General features: G+C 39.4%; 1 protein-coding gene across 2 annotated transcripts in view; it reads right to left on the reverse strand.

The window, feature by feature from the left end:
• Positions 1-1,861: 1,861 nt before the first annotated feature.
• Positions 1,862-19,824, reverse strand: part of ccdc186 (coiled-coil domain-containing protein 186) — a 28,233-nt gene continuing 10,270 nt past the window's right edge. Inside the window, exons 9-16 of one of the 2 annotated variants that reach the window (XM_078278902.1) lie at positions 18,610-18,696; positions 18,384-18,526; positions 16,849-17,104; positions 16,374-16,563; positions 14,585-14,665; positions 14,121-14,349; positions 8,097-8,316; positions 1,862-4,657 (exon numbers count right to left, since the gene is read on the reverse strand). In XM_078278902.1, coding sequence (XP_078135028.1) covers positions 4,574-4,657; positions 8,097-8,316; positions 14,121-14,349; positions 14,585-14,665; positions 16,374-16,563; positions 16,849-17,104; positions 18,384-18,526; positions 18,610-18,696 — 1,290 coding nt within the window. In that variant the 3' untranslated portion in view covers positions 1,862-4,573. Of the gene's footprint in view, positions 4,658-8,096; positions 8,317-14,120; positions 14,350-14,566; positions 14,666-16,373; positions 16,564-16,848; positions 17,105-18,383; positions 18,527-18,609; positions 18,697-19,824 lie in introns of both variants that reach the window. The other variant, XM_078278901.1, reaches the window with a different exon arrangement.

Genomic DNA, 19,824 nt, shown 5'->3' on the forward strand with positions numbered 1-19,824 from the left:
GGGATGGAATACAGTAAACTAATTAAAAAATGAACAGGACAGGACAGGCTTGTTATCTCTGGACCTTGAGAGCTACTGTCATGGTTGCTGCTGCATCTAAAGGACACGAGCATTGCTTTATGAATTCAAGGGTGGTCATCTAAGCTGATAGGAGAATCCTTTATCAGCGGGCTAAAAATAGCCTGTCAGTAACCATTGGCCTGAATTGGATATCTGAACCTACCGCCCCATTGCCTGCGGAAAAAATGGGAAATTTCACCCATACGTGAAGAGAATGTCCAAGGAATCAAATGTCTTATTTTCCTGCTAAATTATGCATTATCTTATGACAGATGCTATCAGTTGGTCTGTAGGTGTTTCATAATGTCTGTACACGTGCATGCGTGGGAAAGAGTAAGCTCATAAATGATGTTAAATTCTGATGTGTGGATATTGGGACAGAGTGACTAAGGATATTGTTCAACAAAACTCTGATTTTGATCCAAAAGAATAGATAAAGTGACTGAACAAAATTCTTCATGTGAACAAGAGGTGGAACGCAAAAATGAAAAACATTAGGAGTAATCCACCAATTTAGCATTGCACACTCCTGCAAAAATGTCAGACTCAAGATGGAGTTTTAAAAAATGTATCAAAATCAAAGCAGCAGAGATTTTGTTTTTGTTTTCTTCCATGCGTTCTTCTAAATGTCAAACCCTGGTGCCTACGTTACCCACAATGCAACTTGACCGCCGACATTTCAGTCAGAGATTCAGGTATGTTATGCTAATAGCAGCTAATGTAACCTCGAGCCGCTAGCCTTAAGCAGAGGTTAGAAGCGGCTACAGAGGCCCTGGTAACATCAGTTCTTTCTAACTCCACCCCTCAAGTGACAATTTGTTTCACACATGCAGTAGTACTCTACACGAGTTCCCCTTTAATGATATCCAGCTTTTTTTTTGTCTTATGTGACATTAAAATTGACTTTGGACTGATGGTCAAACAAAACTAGCAATGTTAACACCTTACCTTTGGCTCTATGAAACTATGATGGGCATTTTTCACTATTTTCTAACATTTTATAGATCAAACAACCGATTAATCGACAATGAAAATAACCATTAGTTGCAGCCCTGATGTGAACCTTTCATATTTACTTTTAAATGTATATTCAAACTAGGTCACTTGCACAAGAATGATGCTTTCATTGACATTAAAATGGAGGAAAGTTCACTCTTGACTAGGGCTGTGCAATTAATCGAAATTTAATCGTGATTATGATTTATAATCGGCTCCCAATGATTCAAACAGACAGCATAATCGAGAAAAACAATTATTTAGCTCATTACGTTTTGCAAGTAAACGCTTATTTTCTCTTGTGTTCTGAATGAAAAAATAAAGTTTCAATAGGAAAGGTATTAAGTATTAATTTTTTTTAACTGGTGATTTATTTAACTTTTTCCACTGTTTAAGTTCAATAATTGCAACATCTTTCCAGAAGTCAACGAAGTGTTAAATTATCGTGATTTCAATATTGACCGAAATAATCGTAATTATATTTTTCCCCCATAATCGAGCAGTCCTACTCTTGACTTGTTTTTGTTTGGATTTTGGGAGTATTCCCATAGCGTTGGGTTTTAAATCATCTGAAAGGATGGCTGGTTTGACTGACAGTGGCGCAGTGTTGTGCATGACCTCCAGCACTGCTGACACAGCTGCTTTTGGAGTGGAACCTAAAGCTGCGTGCCGCTGTGTGAGAGGTTGTCTTTGTGCAATTATACTTCATTCCACTGTAACTGCAAAACAGAAACCAGAACATAGGTTAGTGTCAACATTATCTTTATGGCGAAAAAAAACAAACATGAGATATTTGACACTGCGGGACATTCAAGAGAAAATACTCATCTCCTTTTATTCCCTGGAAACACCATATATACAAACAGAATCCAGAAACAGAATTTTTAAAAACATCTCATTGTAATTTTACAGAATGATATATTTACAAATATATATTATATAATCACAGTTTGAATATTTCACAAAACAAGAGCAGGGGGAATCATTGCACAGTGGGAAGGAAAAAAGAAAAATGACTTCTTATTTAATGTCACATTTTGACACTCACACATACTCAACACCATTTCTTTATACTGTATCTATATACTGAAACATTATTCAGTCAGTCACACAATGCTGCAGCATGGCTTCGTTGGGAATATGTGAAATCTTGAATCAGCATGATTCTTACAGAGGACATGCTGTGACCAAATCAGAAGAAGCATATTAGCATACCTCTGAGAATTATGAGGAATTAATTAGGAAGTCCCATGCGGGTGTTTTGCATAGGTTGTATTCGACTTCTGTCCCAGAAACAGACTGCAAAACAACAAAACCAACTGCTATGATTTCCACCTATTCAGCAGCAAGCAGCTGATTTTTGCATTGTTAAAGATGTATTACACATCCAAAAACAGAAACCTAAATGTAAAGTGATAAAAATGCAACCTGACTAAACCTTTTGGAGTTTTAAAAGGTTAAGTTTTAATATCAAGGAGAATTAAGATGTAATCTCTGTGTTCTGTCTGTACGGGAAGGGGATCAAGCTGTAACCATTCATGACCCACACAAGTCTGTTTCCGATTGTGGAAATAAAGAAGGCTTAGGTTTTGGGACAGCTTCTGCAGTCAAATAAAAGCCCAAAGAAAATGTAGTATTGTTGAATCAAGCCAGTTGCCTGCTCTATTACCTTATAGACTGTGTGTGTTTGAGACAGAAGCTGTGCGCGTGTGCGTGTCTGACCGACTAACTGGTTTAAATGCAAAATCGAGTTTACGCCTCTGGATATAACAAACTTCATGGTCAACCTGGTGAAAGCCTATAAGCTCCGATGCTGAAGCATCTACACAAGGTGTAAACACAAAAGCTTTGAGAGGTTAAAAAGGCACACATGCTGCCATGCACACAGACACCTTTAAATATTCAAACACCAGCACAGTTGCATGTTGCACATACACAAGCATAAAAAAGTACACTGGTGCACAAACACATTACAAAATAGAAAGAAGAAAAAAAGAAGAAAAAAAATCAATGAAAAAGGAACACCATTGCACTTTGTCCCTGGATATACAGGTTCCATTGGCTTTCCTGAGCTACAGCTACAGATCTTCGGTCCCTCTGATTCTTTGACACTTTTTTTTACTTCAATGGACACCAAAAAAAATAAAAAATAGAGAGTGTAATAGGAAAACCTTAACATGTTTGTCTTTTTCCCCCTAACCAGATCATAGTGTGCACAGGGTGCAACGAACATTTCTACAAGCTGTTAGCATTTCTATGTCCACTGTTTGGAATGAGGAATGCTAATGACGCTTACAATCCACTTTTAGGGAAGCTGAAACATAAACAGCTTCAGATGCTCGTGTCTGATTAAGAGAAGTTGTTTCCAGTTGGTAAACAGACAGATTAGTGAAGGAAAGGCAACAATATTCAAGGTAGTTGTTATTTTAAATTAAAAGCAAAGAACACAAATTCTTAAAGAAAGCTTTAAGTGAAAACGCATAATAAAAATGGACAACCAGCATAATAAAAAAAAAAAGAAAAAAGAAATCACATTCAAAAATGGGCAAGACCAGCTCTACATTTCAACCGTATATTATAATTTATATTTTCTTCAGTTTTACACAACTTGACATGAGGATACTTCCAATGTTGTTGATGTGATCATTGTGCTGTTGGCTGCATGAAACATTGCAAAGACAGTCTGCTTCCTTCAGTCTAGCACCGGTGTCACACAGATGGGGGGTCTGCTGATCCGAGCACCTTGCTTCACCAGCTCGGGCCGTTTAAGTGCTGTGCAGAGCAAAAGTTTAATGAAAAATGCGCAGGTGGCACACAAGGTCCCCAACAAGCCAGGGCTGATCTGTTTTATTTTTTTTTCTCTTCTTCACTTTTGCTTCTCGGAATGCTGTGTGTAGTCAAGCTGAAGAAGCAGCTTTTCAAAAATACATTTGGCTTATTGGCAGACTGACATCCGGAGACCAGCAGAAAGAACATGCTGGGCAATGAGCATCTCATTTCAGTTTACTTACTGAACGGCGAAAAGAGCTGTGAGGAGATGAAGATCTTTTTTATAGGATATATTCATTGGCAAATCAGTGTTCGTCGTTATTTTTTGTTTAAGACTACTTCTTACGTAGAATTTGCTATACATTCATAATTATGGCATTTCAGTCAATTAGTTTCCAAGGCAGTCAGACTTTCGACCTTGAAGTAACTGGCCCGAGGAGATTTATCTGGGCAAAACTCAGGGGAAACGGACGTTAGCCAGAGGAAGATTTGTTGTGTTGGAGGAGGTGGTACATAGTGGATGGAATAATGACAGTTCAAGTAAGTTCAGACACATTCTCCAGTACAAGAGGTCCTTCCAAAAAGCAGTCTGAGGTGCTACTGGCACTTATAACATTTGCTCCTTTATATGTTGAGATCATGACTGTGTGTACATCTACAATTATGCTGTTTCTTTAAAACCCTTTGGTTGGAGATTCCTTAAGTAGTTCTTGGTCATTTATTTCCTCTGCCCTGTGACATGGTTTTGTCACTTCCTCCTCACTCCGTCCTCAGGGTCTCGCTGCTGTTTTATGAGCCTCTCGATCTCGGCCCCCAGAGTCTGTAGATTCTCCTGTTAAAGAGAGTGAAGACTTTTTAACTCAAATACTACATTTAAGTAACAATACATGAGAGGCTGTATACTGTATCAGCAATAATACGACGTGGATTCAAGATACGTTTGACACTCAAGTATGTATAAATGGTGAAAAATAAATCAGTTACATTGCAGCACATGTATTGCACGCTGACAGCAATAGTGGTAAATGGGTTGCAACTCACTAACACACCATCTAATCTGATGACTAATCTACATGCAATCTAATGGATCAGCAAGTAATCCGTAAGAAAATTACAACACAAATTGATTTTTCCCTTTATTAAATGCACAAACTTAAAGCTGCACTAATCAATAAGGTTTTAACGGATCAAATGACTGTGTGTAATGTGAAAGGGGTCGCTTGTAGTGATGAATCCGCATATACATTTCACTCCGCTCTCCCTCGCTCTTTGGAGCGTTTTAGTGGAAACTAGTCATAACAGGGTGCCGCTGTCCTGGCACTACATTTCCTTGTGGGTACATCATCACTTCAGACAGACTGCGGTTATAAACTGAGAGCTGAGAGGTAGAACGGATTCATTTATTTAACAGTAACGCATCAGAAAATTGGTTCAGTTGAAAGCCTAATTCAATTTAATTATCAAAAGACCCTCATGTGCAGAAGCAGGACAAAGCTCACCTACACAAGGGCTGAATGAGGATGAATACTATGAATGTAGGCTTAAATCAACTATTTCAGGACATGAACCAGTAAGCAGTTATTGTGGGGCACAGTTTCCTTTCTTAGCATAAGCATCAATAATGCAAGTTCTGGATTAGACCACGATTTCCAACATGTCATCTCTTTAAAAAAAAAAATGGAGAAAGTTGATAGACAACCTGGCAAGCACACTGTCCTGACAGGACCGTCAGCCTGTCAAATAAAACAAAAAGTCACATACAGACAATTTGATACATGCTGTCGCTGACTTGAAAGGTTTGGGAGATAAGACCCAAATGTCAGATAACCTCACTGGACAACAAGTGAAGCTGGCTTGACATTCGTCCCTGTAGTGTTGTTGTTGAAGTAAAGCTGTTGAGACGTATGATTTGACAATATTAATATTTATTACATATTTTTAACTGTGCTACTTCTGTTGTGCAGACTGGGCCTGATTAATATAAGCAAAACAAGTCCCTCGTCGTAAACTTGATTATTTAATGTTTTGTTTATTAAGCCCTTTGAAATCAACAACAATATACACCATCAATCTAGATTATGTATTTAAAATTCATTCAAATGCGTTTGGTGTAAATTTTTTGAAAAATATAGAGCAGAAACGAAAAAAAGACAATGATTGTTTGAATCAGGATTTGTTGTAGTTAATGTATGAAGCTGTGAAATGATTTCTTTTTTTGAGTCCAGTGAAAGCAAGTGGTTGAAAACATAATGCTGAAAGGTACCCATGAATAGCAACTGCTTCTGGTTGGCTGAGATGCCTGGGCATGATCACTTAGTTGGCACGACCTATGAACTAAATGAGGCTCCCCATCAGTATTCTGCATGAGCACTTTAAAGTGCTATAGGAAAGGCATCCAGGGATCCTGCAGCCTTCTGGGCTGGTGTAGGCTTGAAAAGTGCAGTTTGTTACACATTACAACGGTTATTTTTGCATCTCCATTGTCAAAAGTTGTGGATGGCACCAATAGAACCGCTCCTTATCCTGTTTTTTCGTTACCCCTCTGTTGAGGTACCTAGCACACTGACCCAATACTAAAAATGGGAGCTAGAAACACTGCAGTCCGCGATTGCCGCAGACGTTCCTCTGCATCGTCGGTATAGAGGAAATACAGCGAGAGATGGGAGGAGCAGTAAAGAATAACAAGGTTTTTCAGCTCGTTTCTCAGCGCATGGCTGTCCACAGCTATTACCATCCAGTAACGGCCAAGCCTACATTTAAGGAGTACCGTCTGCGGTGGAAACACAGAACAGTGATTTTGTACATGTCCATACGGGTTACGTACTGTTTTTAAAAAGGTACTATACCTAAAGTGGTTGATGGAAATACGGCTTTAGAGGATGTGAGCAAACATCAAATTATCAGTTTATTTTAGATTCATGCAAAAAAAGAAATCCCCCACAGACTTAAAGGTCCAATGTGTAGGAATTTCTCCCATCTAGCGTTGAGATCATACTGTATATCGCAATCAACTCTCTCGCACCACGCAGTTCAAAGTACATATTACAGCTACGGTAGCCTTCACGCTTCAAAAAGCCGGTCTCTTGCTCTTTTCAATATACTTTTTCTTTTTTGGGGTGAAGAAGAAGACTCCTGTTCCTGAAATTTGGATTTTGAATACGTGTGCAGCACCTGTGAGTTTATCATGTGACAGCGAAAACGCGAAAGGCGGAACAGTATGTCCTGTATGTCCCTTACCGGCTAACGCATTTCAAGATGGCGCATGAATATGGAGCTACCCCAGTTCATGCGAATGCAAAAGTAAAATTTCAAGCCAAAAGGAATACTTGGAATTGATGGTGGTGGTAAATATTCATGAAAAAGGACAAGTTTGTGAATGGGAACACAGATTTTGATAATGAACAACACCGATGGGCAAAAAAGATTGATGGAAGTTCTTGATTAAGATACGGAGAGGTAGAAAGTATTTAGAAACACTTAAAAATAGCAGAATACACCTTTACAAACATGAAATCTGTGCAATAAGAGCAAATCAACTGCACTGCTAACACAAAGAAATGCTATAATGAGAGCCATATAAATGAATAAAGAAATACTGTTGTACATTGTGTTTCTAATCTGTGTGTAACCAAACCAAACTGTGAATCCCCAACCTGATATGAACTTCACACATTGATAGTCAAGTCACATCTAGTCTATATCTTCAGGGATTGAGCCGGTGTCGCAGGAAATTCTGCCAGATGCATGTATTTTTCGCCGATTTCCGTTTCCTTCCGCTTTCTTTGTGTTGTACTTTCAAACTCTGGAAGGACAATGGTTGACTGCTGCTCAGATCTCTGCAGGGTTAATTGAGACAGCTAGCTAGACTATCTGTCCAATCTGAGTTTTCTCTTGCACGACTATTTTGCAGCGGCTCTGTGCGGAGCTTAGTGCCACCCATAACGATTGTGATTGGTTTATAACAGAAATGCCAGTAATACCAGAGCACGTTTTCCTCCCATCCTGGAATGCTGTTTGGAGTAGCCAGACCCTCCTCCGCTCCGCAGCGTGTGAACGTTCTGGCAAAGCGAGACTAAGTTACATCAGGCTGTGTGGCTCCAAAGGTGGAGCATGACACAGCCAATAATTTATTTACTCAGGTCATCTAAACTTAATTAATCCCTCAATGCGAATTGGGTGGCTTTCAAGGAAACTTCACACATGAATAATTTTTGTTGTTGCATTTAGAGCAAAATACTTTTGAGTATGATGCCTTCTGGGGGAGAACTTACCTTCAGAGTAATGTTCTTCAGCAGTGTGTCCTCCAACACAGCCTGCAGCTTCCTGTTGATCTCCAGCGACAGGTCCAGGGTCAGCCCGCTGTCCGCCGGGTGGGAGGAGTAAAGCGAAGCCATGATGCCTCCCCGCCGGCTAAGGTTGGCCTTGTTAATGTCCGACGCCTCTGATGAGAAGGCCCCTGACTCCTCTCTTAGCACATAGCTCTGGATAATTCTGTGGGGAGGAGGGGGGGAGAGAGATGAGTCAAACAGTGAACTTCAAAAAGAGGGGGAACGAAGTGAATGCGTGGCATTGGCTGCAGACTGTTAAGCAAAGAAAATTGGGATTTAAAAAAGGTGAGAGCATGGAGAGCTCCTACAGAGCAATACAACCATTTCCAGCAGAAAAAAGCATGTGGACGTTTCTGGAATAGTAATTCCAGTGGGATGGCTTGTTGAACTTATGTATGTGCACAGCATACATTCAGTCATAGTTTCGAAAGATTATTATTGTGCCAGTCAGAGGAGGACAACATCAGAATAGGCTGCCAGGATTCAATTAATTAACTACATCTCTGTGTAAAAGTGAGACAAATCTTTATGTTCATAATACATTTTCATCTCAATAACAATAGATTGTCGAGGTTAAGCTGTTTGTGTCAGAGAAAGGGGGAGAGGAGAATTCATTAGCCTAACAGCTCTAATCTTCCGGTTGTCTAATTTCCCCAGCACAGCACAAAGAACACTGACAAGCAAGTGTGTTTCTATTAAGAGAACAACAGAGAGCCGCCATTGTAAATGAAATTCATTACTGCGTCCTAAATCATTATCTTTTTCCTATGCCACCAAAGAGAAGGGAAGATAATACAAAGCAATATTCAAGATGAAGATGGTTAAGGAAATTAGTGTGTGTAGCACATTCATAAAATGTCTTCTGTGCAGGTCTACTGCCATGAGAAAGAGGATGCTCGGGCTCAAAGATAAAGGAAACATGTACAAGGCTGGAACTGCAAAGCTTTTGCAATTGCAACAGTATTCTTAATTTTCTCTTAAGACTTAGGCGTGCGGGCAGATGAAAAGGGTTGGGTAATGCCCTACAGAAAAGGTCTGTATTCAATATTCTAAACCTGCTCTCAACCCAGCTATATACCTTAAGCACCGACTTGAAACGTCAACAATATTTAGCCCCATATTGGCATTGTTTTGTTCAAATTCAGTGCGTGTCAGAGTGACTTTTTGAAGGTGGGTAACTGCAGGATGAGCAAAGGGATGTAAGAGAGATTCTGCAGTAAGATTTCCACTCAGTAAAAATCAGCATCTCTCTACAGAGACTGCCTGAGTTTCTTAGTAGAGGACTCTCAAGAAGATAACTGGAGTGTAGATTGGGGGTGAATATTTTCTTCCTACTATAACTACAGCTACTACTACTGATGATTATCTAGCTCTCAAAAATGAAAAACAGGAATTATAACCATAAATACCACAAATGAAAATGAGAAGTTTACGTACTACGTCCTTAAGGATAATCCCTTTCTATGCTGCGATAGCCTTAATTCTTCATGTGTGGCGAATCTAACTGCTCTGCGCAGATACACTATAACTTAATGGATCTAGTCTAGTCTCTTTAAATGTTAAGCGCCAAGATTTTACATGGGATAGTCATTCGTTGGGGACTAGGTGACATAAAAAAAAAAAAAAAAAAATAAAAATAAAAAAAAGAGAGCCTGCTGTTTAACTACTCCTGTTTTATTCAAGTGAATATGTTGTGAAAAAAACTCCTGGAAAGATTGAAAACATGCCAGTGACTTCTGTTTAAGACATTTATTAATTAAATCATTAATAATGGTGTCCATTACTAAGATAAAAACGGAATTCTGTTGCGGCATACTGCTGGGCATGCAGCAGCCTGGGACACGTGAGTCTCAAAACCTCAAAGCATTTATCAACATTTGACATATAATGAAGATAATTTCATTTATAAATATAAGTAAATTATAAGTCTACTCTGAAGAAGAGGGAATAAAACTCATACTGGTGTGGGAAAATAAATAAATCAATCCATCTTTTATTCTATAATTAATGTATTTTCTGTCTTGGTATTATAAGTCTTACACAGAAGTCAACCAAATATCTATGCACTACATAAACCCTAACACTGTATGTTACAGTGTATGCAATACACACTAACAAAACAAATACGTCTACGGTGCAAAACAATTGAAACAGCTATGTAAGCACAACAAAAAAGCCACTATCATAAATCTCTCACTCACACACACACTCACAACACCTGGGCTTGCACAGACATAAAATGAGACTTACCTCTAACTAGACTTGCAAGGGTCCATATTTGGACCCCAGTTCCATCACGACAGTGTTTAGTAAACAAACAAAAAAGTGACAGAAATTAAAGATGTGGCCACATGGTGTGCTGAATGGCATGCACAGTTCGGCGGGGGGGCAGGGATGTAAGCAAGACTTCCTTTTGAATTTGTGAGTAATAAGTCCTTTTTTTTTCCCCAGTTGAGAAAGTGGAAGCAATGAGGGCGGCAAGTCCAGCATGCATGAAGTGAAGGTGGCAATTCTGGACACAGTTGGACCACACTAAATAGTCCAGATCTGACTAAAGTGACTAAACCTTGTTCCCAAAAAGTGGCAAGACAAAAAGCGAAGATGCAGAGAAAGAACGATATGCCTGTGGTTGTTTGTATGTTTTATCTTTATCGTATTCAGAACTATGCAGGCAAAAACTATGAATTTCAAATAAGGCAATTAACAGTTTCATGTTTAAAAGCTTTTTGTACAACCGTACATGCTCGATAAATGATCATATCTAAATGTGTCCTCTGTATTATACACAAAAGAAATCACAGGCACTGGCTTGCATTACAACCAAAATTTAAAAGCATCAAAAAAATCTAAGCCTTACTGGTAGTGGGACAGAACTCCCAGATAACCTTGAAAGGATCCACTATAACGTAACACATTCAGCAGGTGTGGATCCATAATAACCTACTACAGAGCTTGTATTGCTTAGAACAAAGTGCTCTTCAGATAAACAGCCATCTACATCTTCTGAACAGAAGGCCGCCTTCTGCTTTGTGCTCATTTGGTTTATATCAGCATCATTTTAATTCAAGTCACACGAATGGCCCCTTTAGACTTAATGGTCCTAATAACCAGGTGTGGGTACTGAAGGACAGACATCACTGCACTTGAAGGATGACGCGGCTTTTTCTGCATATTTTAGCTCATTTACTACAAATCATATACTATATGAACATTGCAGCCAATGACCCGTGTTTGACTTTTTGCAGCACATGAATATGCCACTCGGAAAACATAATGAAAAGCTACATGATAGGTGAAAATAAAATCTTAAAATAATCATGTAGCAATAGAGATACAAAGTTTGAGTATTTCCCCTACGATGGGTTTATCTTATGGCCACCAGTTTTAATTATTTCAACATCATGTTTTTTCCATCAGTATGGCTTGGAATACTGCTCTAAATACTGCAATACCGATGAGCCTCAGCCGCTGTTGATGCCAGAGGCGCAGATAAAAGCTTCAGGAAATTCAAAACACTATGACATTGCAGTTGCAGCTAGGAACAAAACACGGCGCCATAGTTGCCGAATTCTTCCAAAATTGACCCAGAATTGATTAAAGCTGCAGACTGCAGCATTAGTTTTCTCGATTGCGTAGACCTTAGGTTTGGCTTACGGCAAGCGCTGCACGCAACAGAGTTTTAAGCTCTGTGATTGGACGTTTCTTACCAAAATGCACAATGGAACTTTTACTTCCTGAACCAGGGGTACCTGAAATAGCCCCCCACCCCACCCCACTTCGCAACTCTTTGGAAAATAGTGGGTACACATGAGTAGTAAATGGTTACAATTAGGACTGCACGACATAAGGGAATATATGTGATTATGTTGTTGAGTATCACAATAATATAACTTGTGAAAAATAAACATACATTAAAGTGTACTCAGTTTTTGACTCAAGACTTGCAAAGTACATGTGCTTGTGCCATGTCATCTCTCCTGTATCCAAAATATTACCAGTGCACCAGTTCCTCTCCAGTTGACTGCACTCATCTTGTCACACTGGTCTAATAAACCTCACTTGCATGCGTGCAGGTTCTGACCAATCAGAGGAGGGCTCTGTCTGATTGGCTAGAGAGCTAACAGCATAGCGTGTACCAGACCAAATAGTGGCTAAAGACAGAATGTAATTTAATAAGTTGTTAGTATACTCAAAGTGCAATATGGCAGTCTTTCGCAATGAGTTTATCGCACAGCTAACATCGCGATGATGATTAAAAAACGGTATATTGTGCAGCCCTAGTTACAATCGTTAATAGTAATTGAGGTTAAAGATGCAAAAACACCATAATGATCATACAACAGAGTGGTATGGATGTGGAAACGTAAATAAAACATTAGTCTTTCTTAAACTAACTGTCCTTTGTCAGAGAGCCACTACGCTTCTGCTTCCACATCTCTTGTCTCTTTATTGATCACCTGCTTCAGGCTTACAGTTAGCTCATCAGTGTTCACCAGGCTGTCCTGGAGGAATAGGGACAAAAAGGGGAAAAAGGACAAACTCACATCCACATTCTAAGATGTGCAACACCTCCCTCCCTCTGCTTAGCTAAGATTTTGCAGAGCTAAATTTAGCCTGGCAACCTTGGGATTCATCCTCAATTTTAACTCCTGAATGTAGGTTGAGGCTAATGGATTCAATACAAGTGTATAGCTGAGAAACAAATGAGATTATACAAGTAGAATTAAGTAGGGATGGTTGAATACCTCTGATATGGCAACAAGAGCCAGCATGATGCAGAACCTTAATGATTGTTTGGAGTGATCTATACTAAAGATTTCACTTATTCTACTCTGTAAATAAAAATCTTTCCATGTCTTATGTCCGTTTGGCTCAACCTCTGAGATTCTGTGTTGTGAAAATCTCATATGCAAACCCCATGTTATCCCGACATTGATCCACTTTCAAGGCCTAACGTATACATAAAGAAGTGATGTGCTTAAGATAGCTCTAACGTCCTTCACACTGTCTCTTTAGTATAGGTGATGGCCATGAAACCTCATTATGGATCCATTCTGATGCATTCTTCCCCCCCTTAAATCGGCTTGACTATAAATAGCTTTGAATGAAGTTTGTCCCGATTCAGAAGTGTGGAGCATGAGTTAGAATCTAAAGATGAGAGAGAGAGAGAGATGCAGATGGAGGTAGGGGGCCATACACTGTGTGTGTAAGCATATGCTGTCTTGTGAAGGTGAGCTGAAGCAGCAGTACACCAGGGAGTGAGGTATGGTGTGCCTTGTTCTTGGATTACATATAATTTGAAATGACAGTAAACAGTTAAATCTAACATGTACAATTTGTGTTACTTATTGCTCAGTATATCTATCTGCAATACTAAAACCAAATGTGTTCAACATGTCTAACTAAGTGACTATTGATGGTATCACATGAGGTGAAGCTACTATTCTTTAAGGCAGGTCACACAAATTGTGGCTAGACAAGTTTCCACAGGATGTTTCAAAGTATGAGTAATCAATGAGTGGTGGTGGAGCATCCGGAATCTTCCTTGGAGCATTCTATTCGCTTTAGAGAGCAACTTTTTATATTTAGCTGACTCCTCTAGTATAATTTAATGGCTGCTGGTTGTAGCTTGTTCTTTTGTATCTATTAAACAAGTCACAGTGCTGAGAGGTTGACAACAAAACTGTATTATTACCACACTACGGTTACATTAACACTGCAGTAGGGTCTACTGAAACACTATAACTTTATCCATCCATCCATCCATCAGTATTGTTTGAGCACAATAACCCATCCACAACACTAGTAAAATCTGAACACCCTGCACTCGGTCAAACTGCTCCCAAAAAAAGATTCTGCATTGTATATTGCAGTAAAAAAAGAAAAACAAGAATATATAAATATATATATTTATTTATTTATTTATTCTCTTTCTCTGCTCCCTGTAATTCGGTCCATGCAACTCACTTGGTCTTTTTGCGGATCTCCTCCACCAGTTGCTTAATGTGATCCTCCATAAACTCAATTTTTTCCTGCTTGCGAGCCAGGGCCTTCTGCAGACGGACAATGCGCTCCACAAGCATGGTCTTGTCGACCTCTGGGAAGCTGTCCACGGCCACCACTGAAGGACCTGACTGGCTCTCTGGTGACCGCTCTTCAACACCACTGCTCCCACCATGCCGTGCATTCAAGGAGCCTGGGGAATAGAGGAGATTGAGATGAACTTAGAAAACAGTTTTTTCTTGTGACTTTGGTCATGTATCAGCTAGCTGTAAGCTATTATTGCCTTTTTTTTTGGGAGGGACATTTATACCACCAGAGGGAGAGAGGAAAAAAAAAAAACTTAACAGGACAAATATTGGAAAAACAAAAAGTCTTTTACGATATTACTTCCGTATGTGTTAAATACTAACCAAATCCAGGAGCAGTACCTGAGGAACTTGAGCGACTGCCCATACTGCTGGCATCCCGTTCGCAGCCTCCATTCTCAACCTGCTCCAGTCTCTTACGGGCTGTAGAAGAAGAGAAAGTAAGGAACTGTCAAACAGAGATATTTACACCAATAAGTCTGTGGAATAGACACAATTTGAAAGTTATGATACATGCTTTGACAAAATTATTGTTGGTATTGCTAACTGCTGAATATTCCAGTAAGCAAATTCTTTAAAAACATTTCGCGCTGTGTGCTTGAGAGACTAGTTTCACACTGCCATTTAGGACATTCCAAAATGTTGTCCCCAAAAAAAAAAAAAAAAAAAAGGCTCAGTGCTTGTCTGAACAGTCAAAATAAATTCAGTTCAATCATACAAATAAAATCAAGTGAGCAAATATTTACATTTAATAGACTATAATGTTGAAGTATTTGGCATTTTCACTTTAGAAATAACTTAATTGATTATAAAACTGTCAGAATCAGAAGACTTATTTTCTGTTGATTAACTTTCCTCAACTAATCATTTCTACACTAGCTTTGTATGAGCAAAGAAACAGTACTATGACTTAAACAACGTACTAATACCGTGCAACAATGAGCAGAGTATAAAATCTTACAAATTATTAGAGGCAGAAGCCCACAAAACAGGCAAATTAAAATGTCAAAGCTAAGCATTATTGCTTGACTGAACTGAGTTTTCCTCTGTGAAGGTGTCTACCTGAATAAAAGGTGATGCAGGCTGCTTTTAAAGAAGAGTGCACGCTCAGCAAACCTTCCATGCATAAACAAAGGCTTAAAAAGTACTGTGCTGCAGTCAGAAACTCAAACTACAACACTGAAGAATAACCACAAACCCTACTTATAAAAAATGTCCTTCTGTCCCAAAAGTAAAAAGCTTGTGTTTACAAGATACTAGTGCTGGACGTTTAGATCACTGTGTGTGCCCAGAGACCCAAGAAGGGGAAGCTGGCTCACTCTATTAAGTATAATCCAAGCATTAGAAGAAAATTAGCTCTAATACACTGCACCTATCTGCACACTCCCATCTCCCCTGTTTCTAATCACTAAGCACTTTCTCCTCTTAGTCTGCATGTGTGACCTGACATTAAATCAGAGTATGGACAGTCTCTCAGGCGAGACATTATATAGTAAAAGATAAACATCACAGTGAAGTGAAATTAGATGATGGGAAACAGGAAATATATTATTTCACTCATTACATTCTGATGGTTTTAGATACATGAACACAGTGGCTATGTTAGCAGGGCTGGCAATGATACAATCTAAATACAATCGTATTTACAGTAATTGACACAGGGTATGCTACTTTTTATTAAAATGTTTTCACCTGCTTTTCTATGAATCAGACACTTTTGAATTGATTTTGTGTGCTAGCAATAACAAAACTGAGTAAAGAAAAAAGGGTTTTAAAGTGTATTATGCTTTATGTAACACTTTATTTTTTTTTATATCCTATATTTTATTATCTTTATATACAGTGGTATTAATTTAAAAAGGTGATGTGCTGTTATTGCCTGGCCCTGAATATCAGCCATTATGCTTCCAAATAGCAAACACATTGCAGTGAAGAATCATATGATGTGTCTATTTGTTAAGAATGGTAGGTATTAGAGCCTTGGCTGAAAATATCTGAAAGTAACATCACACTACGCTGAATGGCTCTCATAAGGTGTAATCCTCCTTATCCGCTGATGAAATAGTTACATTAGGTTGGGTGCTGTACCATGAAGGAGCTGCAGAAATATACTTAAAGCTGGTTTCCTAACCTTGTGTTAGTTGCTTCGTCAGGTCCTTGATGTTGGCAGCTTGTTTCCTTTTTTGAGTCACCAGCTCATCCCTCAGCTCTTCAACTCGGGTTTTTAGTTGAGCCATCTCTGTCTGCAGTGCTGCACGCTCCTCTTGCAGGCCCTGCACCTCCTGCTGCCTCAGTACCTCTTCCTGTTTTAGCTGCCGTGACTACAGTATTAATGGGGACAGGGAAATAATTAGGGTAAAGATGCAATAACAGCCATGATAAAGTGGAAAGATATTGTGACAACGGCTGCTTGTTCCAAAAACAACATTCACAGGATAGCAATCTGTAATTGAATAGAAAAAAAAATATGGCACAACTTATTTTAAAGATTTTCTGCTGAATGTTAGGCTAGAAAATATCACTGTTCAAGGACGTTGTAAGTTCTGTCAGACAACTCAGCTGTTATGTACCACTCCTACATCTAATCTCTATCACTCCTCCCCGACCTTGTCATCTAACAGCCTGTTGGTCTCCTCCAGCTTTGCTTGGAGCTCTGTGAAGCTGCTGTTGAGCAGATCCAGCTGAGACTGCAGTGAGTTGCTCTCTGACTGGAGCTGGGCGTTCTTGCTGCTCAGCTTCTCGGTGAAGCCCAGTAACTCAGCCTCCCGCTCCCTGCTGCCTTGTACATCACGCTGGAGGTCTGCCATCTGGTTGGTCAGGCTGTCCATTTCCTCGCGAAGAGCCGTGATCTCCTGTTTATCACTGGCAAAATAATTATTGACCTGGTGTTAATAAAGACAGCAACTCACATTAAATGGGCAATTACTATGAACTTCCCTTCTTGTGCATGTGTGTGAAATGCGTACTATAGTGATACAAATATAAAGGAGCATTGTATGACAAACAGGAAATTATACTTAACATACAGAGAATGAAGTAAGACAGATTGTTGACACAAGGATCCAATACAAAAATAATTTACAATATTAAGATACAAACTATTGACTTGAAGGACATAAATGCATGAAACATGAGTACATGTTAGATTTAACGGTTTACTGAAGAACAAAAACAAGACCGTTCTCAACAGCTTAAGCAGTTTGATTCTGATTTACAAAATAACTGGCAAATATGAGCCATACATAATGTGTCAGGATGAAGGTCACAATCTTCACTGGTAGTGAAGTTGTCTACAGACTAGTCTCGCTTTGCCAGACCATCCACACGCTTCGGAGCGGAGGAGGGTCTCGCTACTCCACACAGCATTCTGGGATGGGAGGAAAACATGCTCTGGTTTATTGGCATTTCTTTAAACCAATCACAATCTCATGGGCGGCGCTAAGCTCCGCACGGAGCCGCTGTAAAATAGTTGTGCGAGAGAAAACTCAGATTGGACAGATAGACTAGATAGCTGTCTCAATATACCCTGCAGAGATCTGAGGAGCAGTCAACCATAGTCCTCATAAATCCACCGGAGTTTAAAATACCAACACAAAAGGAAATGGACATTTCGGAATTTCCTGCAGCACCGGAGCAATCCCAGAAGTGGAACGTCAACGATATAGACTATCTATAGACTAAAGAAGAACTGGTGGCATCAACATTCTTTTTTCTTGCCAACAACTAAAAATGTTGATTGTTGAATGTTGGTGCGAGTGGTGAAAAACTTTCTGCTGCTCAAAATGACAGCCAGAAAGAAAAAGTAGAGAAGCTTTTGCATAAATCTATTAGTGTTGGCGCCACCTACTTATGGCACTCTGGCACACACAGAAAGCAGCATTTCATTAAGTAGAAAAGTTTCTCCATCAAGTCATCTGCACAGGGCTGGCAGAGCCACACACCCACAGAGGGACCTGAGCCCATTCCTGCCCTGTGTGCTATATCTGTCCCTGGCCTATCTTTAAATCCAGCAATAAGGAAGAAGAAAAAAAAATTAAAAAAATAATAATAATACGGATGACAACTATATCACAGCCTCCACTGTTCTATCAAAACCAATTATGTTTGGCAGTGTAAGTACTGTGTCAGTGTGTGTTTGTACCGTTGATGCTGGTCCTGGATCGCAGTGATCTCTTCCAGCTTTTCTCTCTGGCGTCCAATCTCTGCTTTCTGCCGGTTGATGATCTCCCTGTACTTGCTCAGCTCGTCCTCCCAGCGTGGACGCTCGTCCTCTAGACACTTTAACTGCAGAACAACACACCCTTAACCCGAATACCTGCTGATATCATGTGCACACAGATGTTCGAGCACTTATCTCTATGACAAACCTTGGTTCGTAGAGTAATGAGCTCATCCATGCCCTCTTTGTAACTCCTTTTCAGGTCATCCAGCTCTTTGGCCTTCACTCGGTGCACCTGTCAGATGCATTAAGTTCTACATTAGATATGTATCCACTGGCTTTTTGAGTCTGGTCATAAAAGCAATTTCTGTTTCTAAACCTCTTTCTTCTCTGCCAATTCTGATTGTGATCACAAAGATTTACAACACCTCACCAATTCAGTTCAATAGTTTTACCCATCAACTTAACCCTCACGCACACTTAATGGAACACATTTTGTTCTGAAAAACAAATTAAAATGTTACAGTGGCATCATTTCATTGCAGATGAATTTCTTGGCGATCCAAGTGTGGCATTCATTAACATTATTATGCTTATGCAGTCATTATGCATGCGAACGCAAAGCTTAATAATGTTTGGTCTCATCTTTTGTACAAGGCCATTAATAGTACGACTGCTAGTCAACTTTTCGAAGAAGCATTTAGTAGCCTGTGGTATCCAAGACAACATGCCAGTAATGGAGGTGCCGGCAAATTTAGTGTCCATTTTCTTCCATTCATCCCTTCCCATCCCATCTTAATGGTAACACCCACACAGTAATGGAAACCCAACCACTTTGTTTGCATTATTCATAACTGAGCTGGATCATAACACATAACACTGAAATAAACACAGATTTGCCCCAATTTATCCACCAGCAGTGCAGCGATATCTGCTGAGGTCCTAAAAACAATATGCACACAGCGATAGGCCCACACCATATTGTATATTACCAGTGTTAAAGGTCATTGTATTCATATTATTTTATGACCAAATATCAGACAAAAAAATATTTATAAAAACAAATAGAAATAAATTAAATGTTTCTGCTAATCTTAATACATCAACATTTAAGACAATATAATGACTTCTAAATCCTGATATTTGTGACTTGTAAACACCCTGGATAAACAAACCAGGCAGAGGAATGATGCCAAGAATTGGGTGATGTCTTCCGGGTTGTTGTTGAAACCCACAGCTTTGTATTGATTATTTCTAGGCCATTTATTTTTAAAGTGTGATCCCCTCAGAATGAGGCAGAGAGAAAAACAGGCCATTGTGTTTGGATTGAGTCCACGTCTGTGCCCGTGCGTGCGTGCATGCATGCGTGCGTGTCTGCCTGTAGAGCCCATGTGCCAGTTTGTTATGCATTTCTACTTAAGGC

The sequence above is a fragment of the Sander vitreus genome, chromosome 21 (assembly GCF_031162955.1).
Source record: "Sander vitreus isolate 19-12246 chromosome 21, sanVit1, whole genome shotgun sequence".
NCBI lineage: Eukaryota > Metazoa > Chordata > Actinopteri > Perciformes > Percidae > Sander > Sander vitreus.